The sequence below is a fragment of the Carassius auratus genome, unplaced genomic scaffold (assembly GCF_003368295.1).
Source record: "Carassius auratus strain Wakin unplaced genomic scaffold, ASM336829v1 scaf_tig00032605, whole genome shotgun sequence".
Lineage (NCBI taxonomy): Eukaryota > Metazoa > Chordata > Actinopteri > Cypriniformes > Cyprinidae > Carassius > Carassius auratus.
This window is the reverse complement of record NW_020526014.1, coordinates 58,000-69,032: the sequence shown is the minus strand read 5'-3', so window position 1 is coordinate 69,032 and position 11,033 is coordinate 58,000. Positions and strand designations below refer to the sequence as shown.

Below are 11,033 nucleotides of genomic sequence, written 5' to 3'. Positions count from 1 at the left end.
TTTTTTATGAATTACAAAGTAATTGAAATCAACTGGAGACTGCTTTAAAACTTTGAGGTGTTACAAGACATTTACATTTAGATACCATAATGACACATTCTTTTCCATTCAGTTAATTAATTACATTTAATTACTTTAATTACATTAATTACAAGTCTTACGTTTACTTTCATAAAACCAGCAGTAACCCTGTTATTACTAATCACATATAGTAACTTTCAAGCTATAGAGTTTACAAATTTCTTACGGTGCGTTTAAAGAGCTTGATAGTGCAGGAATGACAGATTATATAGGGCATGTATGTGCATGTTAGAGCAGATGCATACGTGTACATATGTATGTGTGCATGTGTCAATATTCATATGGCCACTGCTCACAGACTGCATTAGATTTAAAGTATCTGCTTATTGCACTGAGAAAATGCATGTATTCTTCTCGCTGCATGATATCAACAGCCTACTCTGGGTCAGTAAAATATTTTGCTTTATATTGAGTGGTTGTGCAAACTACCCAAAGTTCAACTATTTCAGTAAACATGTTTAACAATAAAAATCTATAAAGATACCTTTTCAAAAAAGGATATCATTCACACTGGTAAAGGTCTAAGTAACCAAATCAAAGATTTAATGTTTCTAAACTTAAGCCTAGAATCATGGTAACACCATATTTAACAGTATGCTTATTACATGTTACATATAGGCCTACTTAATATAGTACTGACAGTAAATTATGCATTATTACAAGCAATTAATCCTAAATCAAACCATAGCCCTATAGTAAGCACATTCACTTTGTAATTTTGTTCTCATTATCCAAGTGACACTGTGCTGCAAAACTACAAGGATACTAAAAGGATTATTAGGATTCACTCATCACCATGATTCCATCAATGGCATTCTGAAACTGCGGTTCTAAAACTGCTGGTACTGCGGATCTATATTGGCATTTCACTGCATCTGTACTTTTAAGACACTGCGCACAACTTCTCCAAGTGTTCCAAATGCTTCCGATAAGTGAAATAGTGCCACTCATGTACGGCTTCAGTTTGTAAACTAACTTAGCTAGGGTATCATATTAAAATATATTGTACAGCTTTTAATGTCAAAATATACAATAAAAAGAAGAGAATCCACATTAAATGATAGTTTAATGAAAATGAGAGCTGTATCCATCCGCCTGTTTGCTTGGATATGGGGTAAAGATGGCCGCGACTGGAGATGCGGTTACTCCGAGTGGAAACTACACTACGCATTGACACTTTATCTGGGATTTGAATAAACTTCATATGGGAATTGTTTTCATGTTCCAGTTATAGACCGTATCCACGTTCAAGGTAGGTTTCCTGGCTACTCGGTAAAACAGCTTGCTGGCTGTGCTCGTGCAGTTGTTTCTCTCTCAACTTCTGTTAGCTTGCTAGCTCCCTCACTATAAACATTCAAAGTTATTTCAACAAATATTAACCTATTTCATATCCCAGAGGGAATTACCACTAAATTATGAAAGTTTTGCATTCATTTGATTATTTTTGACACCATTTTAAATCTGGAGAGCTCGAAGGTTGAAGAAATTGTTCGTACTATGTGAGAGTGATGCAGCGAACAGATGCCTTTGTGTCAGGTGGACAAGTTTAGGAACACCAAGCCCGTATGTTAAAATAAAATAACAGACTATTAAACAAATGTGGTATTTAGCTTCTAATATCTTTTCTTTATTATAAATATATTAACCAGGCTTTATATATTTGGCTATGTTGTTGTGACGGTGCCGGGGCTTGTTTCTGAGCCGGGAGTTTTCGCGGGGAGCTAGATTTCGGTGGCTCGTGTCTGCTCGTGCCAGAGGTTACCATGGTGACGCACCAAAAAACCTTCACGCGCCTCATAAGTTTCCGTCAGTTACCACGCTCTAGGATTTTATGGCCGTGACAGAGATGTACGCAGTTTATGACAACTAATCATTAGTTTATAATATCTTAAACTAATCTCAACTTAATCAGCACGGTTTAATCTGCACAGGTGAAAGCACCTTTGTGAGAGAGAAGCGAGTGTTGACAGTTAACCGGAAAGCTGATTGGGCAACTGCCCAACGAGCAGTTTAAGATCAATACCAGACCTAGGTTCACATTTCTCGAAGAACAAATCGCACAGACTTCAGCTTTGAAAAGTAAGTTCTATTTAGATTACAGTTTCAAATTAGACCGTCGTGTTTTTGGAAATGAACCGAATGGTCCCTTAGACGTGTTAAACGTTAACTTAAGTTACTTGGTTCGTTTTATACCTCAGGCCTAGGAGAATCATGTAAGTGGACTAGTAGCATATAGCAAAATATCATCGTATTACCATTACTACACCATGGTATTGGCACAATACTTTCTAAGGACATTATAAGAATTTGTAATACTGTGGGGAACGTTTATAATTACCTCATGTTACAGTTCATTCAGTTTAATGTTGTCATGCTCAGTGTGGGGTGTTAAAATGTTGCTTGGCAGCTGGTCAAAACAAACCTCAGCCCCTTAAATGGGACTGTCACAAGAAGCTGTGTGGCCATAAGGTGCTTGAGTTGAAATTAACTTTTTTTTACTTTGTAGAACTGGTGCTCCCAACTTCAAGAAGTTAGGAGCACCAACAAATATTTAGGAACATCCACTGAATATTATAGAGCATCACAACTGCCAATTTATGCGGAAGGACTGGTAACATCCTCATAATAATTAAAAGCTTTAACCTGATCCAGATTTTTTTGTCACACTCTTGACCTGTCAATTCTTTTTAGTGATGCATCGATCTTTAGTGGCCAATTCAGAAGCAAGTAAGCTGATTCTGATAGCTTTTAAAAAAATAAAATAAAATAATAATAATAAAATGAATGTAAATGAACAAGATATTTATTTTATCTATTACAGTCTGTATCAGTAGTCATTTAAAATTAGAGACAACCACAGCATTTTAGTCATGAAGCTGCATACATAATAAATTTCAGATGCAAATTATAATGTATTATTTCAAAATTTGAATAAAAAACAGGTCTGACTTTAACTTTGTAAAATTATGCTACATAAAGCATCTGCAGGAATCAGAAACGGCAGGCAGTATGAATGAAAATGCAGATTCAATCTCTTGCAGCAGGTGGCGGAACAGCAGGGATAAAACGTTTCCTTGGTTACCGCTGTAAACAAAGCAACACACTGCTTTATTCTTTATAAGCCATATACAGAGGCAAGATGAGGAAAAAAGTAATTTAAACTTTTCTCAATCATTTACCCTCATAAATACATAAATTTTAAACCCCCACTATCAATTGAATATTAAGGATTTTTCTTCGAATATTTCACCCATAGTGATCAGAAAGCTTGTTCTGCCTTCTACAGTATTTTCTTTTCTTTGTGTGCATCTTCAGTGACTCTGGCCTCGGATAACAGCGGTTTACAGACTATTTCCACACAAATTATATTTTGAAAAATGGTTTCAGTGCAGTTTGTGCAATTCCAGAACAGAGATCGGCTGAAATAAAACAAAAACCGAAAGGTAGTGCTTGACGGCTAATATAACCATTCTAAAATATGCATTAAAGTTAAGAATGTAAAGATGAAGCTTAATTCGTAGGGATGCACAGAATATTCGGCAACCAAATTTATTCGCAAATAAGCAAAATAAGGCAGAATAATATGCCTTAATATAATGCTAACTAACGACTAACGCAATCAAATAGACGCACGCTCTAATGCAGCAAATGTGTCGGCAGTGTGAAAGTATTTAAAACTATCAGATAAAGATGTAGAAATCATTATAAGCACGAAGCACTGACAGCGAGAGACCGTTTAGTGTTGCATTACATGTCCCCGATTAGAAGAAGAGGTCGCTAATGCTGGTTGTTAGGAAAACCCATGTTCTGTATTCGGCCTTTGGCCCAGTATTTAATTTTGTGCGGCTTCGGGCCAAAAATGTTCATTTTCGTGCATCACTATTAAATTGGTTATGTAACATTAGATAGAATGGTGGAGCTATCAGCACACAGCAGACACATACCTTGTAGTAATTCGCAAACGTTTAGCAAGGAAATGAAGACCGGTTACGCCACAACAATTATGTGCAAATTGTCGCAAAATGCTCCCAAATATATTTTGGGGTTACACAGATTATATTTTGGGAGCATATGCAACTAAAGCGGTCGCACCTTCGAGCTCTGCCGTGTATATGACTTTGAATAAGGGTTGTGCATTTCTTTCGGTTAGGTCTGTGTAAGTGCTGATTTGGTTGTTTTCTGCAGGTTCTGATAGTTTATGATGGCGACGGGCGGAACGCCGTTTGAAGATGGCACAGATGAGCAGGAGCTGCACAACTGGACCACCTCCAATGGAAGCTTAGATGACCGACTCAATAATATGGTATGAATCAATCGCACTGTTTAGGGCTGTGCAAAAAATCAAATGCGATTTTCATGTACATCTAATCAGTAAAGATGCTCCTGTAATTAGAAGTATATCTCCAGCACGTGTGTTCACATCAGGGTTGCCAGGTTTTCACAACAAATCCTGCCCAGTTGCTTCTCAAAACTACTACAACTGACTTCAGACACAGACTTAGATGAAATCAACTGAAATAAAATACATGAAATCTCTCAAGATCTGATTAACCTGTACCTAGGTGTAGGTTGTTATACTTTATATTGGTGATGATAATTATTCATTATTAGTGATCGACCGATATTGATTTTTTATAACCGATACCGATTATTTGAATGTTTATGTACCCGATAACCGATATGCAGAACCGATATTTATTTACTGTTATACTTCTGTTTCTGACAATTATTACAAAACAAATGAGCTGAACAAACCATTTTATTTATAACAATCACTCCCTCCTTGCATACAAAAAAACAAAGCATTATATTTATACACAAATAAATAGAGGGGTCTGAGTCCAAAAAATTTAAGCGCACTGTTACTAAGTGTCTTTGTTTTAAAATAAAAGCTTTGATGAGGTAAAAAAAAAATAAAAACAGGTAAAAAAATAAAGCACAAAAATGATTCTAACATATTGGTGGGGGCGGGAGGGCTATTTAGTAGTGTAACTTAATACTCCCAGTTAAGCAGAACTAGGTTTTAGTGTAGAAAACAGAGTCTTTCAGCATTCTGCCCAGTAAGCCTGCTTCCTTCAAAAATTGTATGCAGTGGCCGTGCTTGAGGCTTTCTGATCATCAACCCAGTCAGGTGCTGAGCAATATGAACGAACTTTTTTTCCCGAGACTATATAAAGTTAAACAGCACTTATCAGTTGGCATTTTATGATCTAGATTCAATCTAACGTTAGATCATGAAATGCCAACTGACAAAGTGCTGTTTGACTATAACTTAATCAACCGCGATCGCGTATGGAGATAATAAATAATTAATTTCCACAAAGCGGTATATGTAGCCTATATGTGTATTAGCGAAATAATTGTTATGTAGTAAATGATAATATAATCTAGGGTGTTTAAACAAGATAATCTTGTCAAAAGTTTCATTCAGTGGAATTGCTTGAGGCTTCCTGATCATCAACCCAGTCAGGTGCTGAGCAATATGAACGAACTTTTTTCCCCGAGACTATATAAAGTTAAACAGAAACAGCACTTGTCAGTTGGTATTTTATGATCTAAATTTAATCTAACGTTAAATCATGAAATGCCAACTGACAAAGTGCTGTTTGACTATAACTTAATCAACCGCGATCGCGTATGGAGATAATAAATAATTAATTTCCACAAAGCGGTAGGCTATATTTATATGTGTATTAGCGAAATAATTGTTATGTAGTAAATGATAATATAATCTAGGGTGTTTAAACAAGACAATCTTGTCAAAAGTTTCATTCAGTGGCCGTGCTTAAGCCTCCAGATCATCTGTCAGTTGCTAAGCAATATGAACAAACTTTCTCTTCTAGACTAATGGTGAGCAAATACAACAGATAGAGAATTAAATTCAACGCTTTTATTTTCAACATGCACTCATTCATATCTGTTTTATTTAATTCATGTAAAGATACGTCTTTATTGGGGAAGGACATGATGAATTACACTACGTGACTCAATGAGTTCGTCTCAATTGTTTAGAAACAAGCTGCATAAATTAACTATATCAGGAATTTATGTCTCAGATCTCATTTGTGCATGTCTGTTATGTTAAATAAAGTTGATTAATTAAAGCAAACCAAGTAGAACATATATTTACCTATGCACTGAGTTGTTGTTGACTGATCTCCTCAGACGCCCGGGCTGCAATGGCGGAAATCTCAAAACGGCCACAAGATGGCGCCGTAAATCGGCGAATCCGATATTACAAAACCGATACCCGATTATGGAAAAATGCTTAAATATCGGGAAAAATATCGGTAAACAGATACATCGGTCGATCACTATTCATTATCAACCAACTTGCATGTGGTTTTCAGTCTTGTCAATGATAAATTTTCACTCTATGATGGTTAAGCTGTGCAATTAATCCGCGAAACATATTTGTCAAGGGCCTGGAAGCAGCTGGCCCGTACAGTTAATGAATAACAAATCAACTGAAGTTAATGAATAACAAATCAACTACGACAGCCTACACGCGCACGCTCTCTCTCTGTCACTCTCGCGCGCGCTCTCTCTCTCTGTCTCTCTCGATTTCTCACTCTGTCTCTCTCGCACTCTCTCACTCTGTCTCTCTCGCGCTCTCTCTCTGCCATGTTAAACTTGCATGTGGTTTTCGGTCCTGTCAATGATAAACTTTCACTCTATGATGGTTAAGCTGTGCAATTAATCCGCGAATCACATTTGTCAAGGGCCGGGAAGCAGCTGGCCCGTACAGTTAATGAATAACAAATCAACTACGACAGCCTACATCGCACATCCTGCGATGTGACTATCGTGGATTCGTACATCGCGATATCGATGCTTAAACGACACATCGTGCAGCCCTAGTCTAGTTTACAGTCCAGAAGTGGACTAGTGAGTCAGTAGTTTTCCTAATTGGGCATTAAGTCCAGATTTTAGGACTCTTCATGCTCTGTATGTATGCACTCCCTATGTGAGAGCTGTTGTGCAGTTGATTGATTAATTAAGCTTTAACAAAACCTTATTAAACTGTGCTATCATTTTATGGTTTGTAAATGTTGATTTGCCATTCTCTCAGGATTGGGGAATGCAGCAGAAGAAGGCCAACCGCTCCTCTGAGAAGAACAGGAAGAAGTTTTCTGCTATGTCAGAGAGCCGGCTAACCAATGACATTTCTCCAGAGTCCACTCCTGGAGCAGGACGACGGAGGGCACGTACACCCCATTCCTTCCCTCATGTGAAGTACAGCACTCAAATGTCTGTGCCTGACCAGGCTGAGCTCGATAGACTCCGGCAGGTCATAAACTTCACCGATCTGGATGAGGTGAGTCGTGCTTTATAATCAGGATTAGGTTTTTAACACGCTTCATTTGACTTGCGTTATCTGACTGAAGATTTAAACTTGTAACTGTCTCAAGGCTGAAAGTGCATGGATTTAGGAAATGGTTCTGAAGCAAATCCTCAGAAGCTAGCCCTTTACACTCAAATAGTCACTAACAAATAGATCACTTTCAAATTCAAGCCAGCTTTAAAGGAAATGTAAATATCAGAGACATTCTTTGGTAAACCAAATGATCACTTTTCATCCCAACAGAGAAGTATTGGCAGTGATTCTCAAGGCCGTGTCACTGCAGCCAACAATCAGAGACAGCTGTCCACTGAGCCCAAGAAACCTTTCAACTTCCTGCCAATTCACCTCAACACTAACAAAAGCAAAGAGCCCACTGCATCCACCTCTTCCACACCTCGGGGCAAGGAACCCAAGAAACAGAGTCCTGGGAAAGAGTTGTTTGCCCCAGTTCCTGCTGTGTTTAAAGAGCCTTTTAGTCTGGACAGTACCCATCAGTTCACATCAGAGGATGAAAAAGCAGAGCTTAACATTGACAGCAGTCAGGTAATAAAGAGTTTAATATCTTTATAATGTCTCTATGTGTGTACATGTGCATTTGCAGGACTCTCTTCTGGGAATTAAAAATAAAGATGTTTTTAATAAAACAAATTACTATTGTTTTGCGTTAATAAGTGCAGTTTCTAATAACATTTCTTGGTAATATACATTTGACTGTAAAGCAAAGATGGTAGACAGAAAAGATGGGAAGCATGCAGAATTTACTTTTCTTAACAACCGTACCGTGCAAAACCAAATTTTTACATAGAAAATATTTTCTAATCTATTAGGTGTACCATTATTCTTCTGTCATATTATACAGAACTGACTGACAAGTTCAATTATTAGAAAAAGAACACTCTTTTTGTGTGATTCAGTCGCTAATTGAAGAAGTTCTATAATACTGATTTTATAATTTCAAAATATAAAGCAAAAAGTACAAATTAGTGACTAATAATGTTGCGTTCCAGACAGGTTTTTGAGCCCATAAGTCACGGCTTCAAACCACGACTCATGATTTTGTAGCGTTCCAGGCAAGTCCTGCCAAACTTCGTGAGCGCAAGGAATTGTAGCTAGATTATTAATTTTATTGCAGCGTTATATTGTCCTAAATCAATTTTTTTAACGTGTACCACTTATAGACGGTTTCAACGGCAACAATATAAACAAACGCTACTGCGCGTGCCCGTATTGTGGACCTAACCTAACTTCCGGTAGACTTCCAAATAGAATAAATGACAACAGCCAAGTCCCTCTAGAGTAGATATTTTTGATAACAAACAAAATATGTTTGCTGCGTGGATCAGGCAGACTTAATGAATATGCAAATTCATTATTTGCCAGCAGGAGATGTTTTAAAGCATAGACATAAAGCGCGAGAAATAGAGGTTTCCCCAGTAACAGCTGTAAACGAAGCAGAGCTACGCTCACACGCTGCTTTATCAGGCATATAACTAAACATGCAGGTCCTCCTCCAGAAATACAGCGATATAAAAACACCTGTGCCTCGCTTTGATATTTAAACATATAAATGTAAGGAATTATTATTAATAAAAGTGCAGTACATAACGTTACTCATGTTTATTCAAAGAATGACCTACTCATCACCTTAACTTTAACTGCGTTTGTATAAGGCAAGGCACTGCAGCCAACAGACCGGAAGTTAACTTAGGTCCAGGCGCGTGCGCCCGATGAAACCGTCTATAAACACTGCATCTGTAGGCAATATTGTCTGTAGGGGCTGCCATTGTTGTTTAGCAGGCTATGTGACGTCAGAGCTCGGAACTCGGAGTACATCGATCTAGTACGAGTTCACGGGTGGGAAGTAACGGGTTTGACTGCTGTTCAAGTGCACTTTCACGGCTAGAAGGTTGGAAATATACGGGTTGCCTGGAATGCGCCATAAACCAATAAGTGCTCCTCTGCTGCCATGTACTGCTAATATTGGTACTTTGGTAAACGAACAAGTGTTTGTTTACTACAAAGTATATTTTGCTGGAAATAGTTGTGTAAAAAGCTTGAAAGTCAATGGAAAGTGCTTGATATTCCCTCTTGAAAAAGTTTTATATAAACCCTGAAATTAATAATGTATTAACATTTGAAATGTTGCCGTTGGATGTTTCACAACGCAGTGGTTGTCCCAAGTGCAATCGCTTACAAAATTTAGTCGCACCGGCAGAAAAAGGGGTCACAGTCTGGAGCCATGTTTTCTCATTTGTTCCAAAATAGTTTTCTAATGAGAAATATTTTAGTCTGGTTTTTTTGATGCACCATTAACAATCTAGATTTGATTTTTTTTTTTTTAAACCCTTAACAAGTGTTTTCTCCCTTATTAGTCTGAAACCATCAAGTTTCAAAAATAATTAAAACGACATATTATAACACTGTTATTCGGAATAGCAAGGAGACTGTTTGTAAAAGGCTTTAGAATGATCTGGTTTTTTAATAATAAAAGTAGATGGCACCTTCGCTTCGCTCATTAGAACATTCCCCCCTGTTGTTGCTGAGCAAAAACTGGAGCGCAGATGTGTCAGTGAGTGCTCAGATTTAGGCCAGTTTAAAAATATGCCACTGTCCATGTGAGAGCTCTTCCTTGGTCTCTTTCTCTTCTCTTCTCTGTTTCTCGTTGCATTTCCTTTTATCTTTTCCATCTATTTCTCAGTCTGCTTGTCTTTATTTGTTCATTTTTTTTTCTTTCTATGCTTGAGCACCTCTGTTCACTCATTCAGCTTATTTCTCCATTCAGGTGGTCAGTAAACTGGTCCAAATTCGTGAATACATTGGAAAGGCCACATCCATGAGAGACGACCTGGTGGAAAAGAACGATGTGCCTGCAAATGTGGAACGTCTCTCTCTCCTCATCACTCACCTGAAAGAACAGGAGAAGTCTTACCTGCGTTTTCTTCAGAAGATGCTGGTCAGTATTTCAACATTTTTTTGTTGTTACTGTTTTTTATATGCACTTTAATGTAATTTATACACCATGACTTTTCTTTTAGGCTGTATGAATTGTTCAGAGGAATATAATTTAATACAATTTCAGGCACTGTATGCTTTCAATGGCTGATGGTATTATAATTATACATCTAACATACTTAAGAAATTGTCATGCTAATTATCTTAAACTTCCAATAGTTCTAATGTAATGTCTTTGCTTTTTAAAGTGTAAACTTTATTTGTGAATAAGCGTGATCTGCTAACCTGCAAAACTCTTCAAGTTCTAGTCTCTGCTGCCTAAATATCCATAATATGACTGTCAAAGTTAATGATTTTGAATAAATTTAATGGCGTATTATTATTTTTTTCTGAAAAAAGAGGTTATTTAAACTCAACAAGTATGAAATATCAATCATGAGGGAATCACCTTAATTTGTCCACAAATTATTAAGAATGCCATCAGAGCACATCAACAGCAAATTAGCTACAAAAAAACAAGATTAAATCCAAGTGTGGGGAAAATTGCAGGTTTAAATATTTCAGTGTTTGTATTTATTTCAGAGTAATTCAGTTTGAGAAATATGGAATCTGTTGTTTTAAAACTGCATTTGTATAGAAGCATTTAGTCAAACGA

General features: G+C 37.1%; 1 protein-coding gene across 7 annotated transcripts in view; it reads left to right on the top strand.

Moving 5' to 3' along the window:
* Positions 1 to 1,189: 1,189 nt before the first annotated feature.
* Positions 1,190 to 11,033, top strand: part of LOC113080949 (pericentriolar material 1 protein-like) — a 32,866-nt gene continuing 23,022 nt past the window's right edge. For all 7 annotated transcript variants that reach the window (XM_026253020.1, XM_026253018.1, XM_026253017.1 and 4 more), the window contains exons 1-5: positions 1,190 to 1,333; positions 4,267 to 4,384; positions 7,154 to 7,399; positions 7,670 to 7,969; positions 10,209 to 10,379. In XM_026253020.1, the coding sequence (XP_026108805.1) occupies positions 4,280 to 4,384; positions 7,154 to 7,399; positions 7,670 to 7,969; positions 10,209 to 10,379 (822 nt within the window). In that variant the 5' untranslated portion in view covers positions 1,190 to 1,333; positions 4,267 to 4,279. The remainder of the gene's footprint in view (positions 1,334 to 4,266; positions 4,385 to 7,153; positions 7,400 to 7,669; positions 7,970 to 10,208; positions 10,380 to 11,033) is intronic.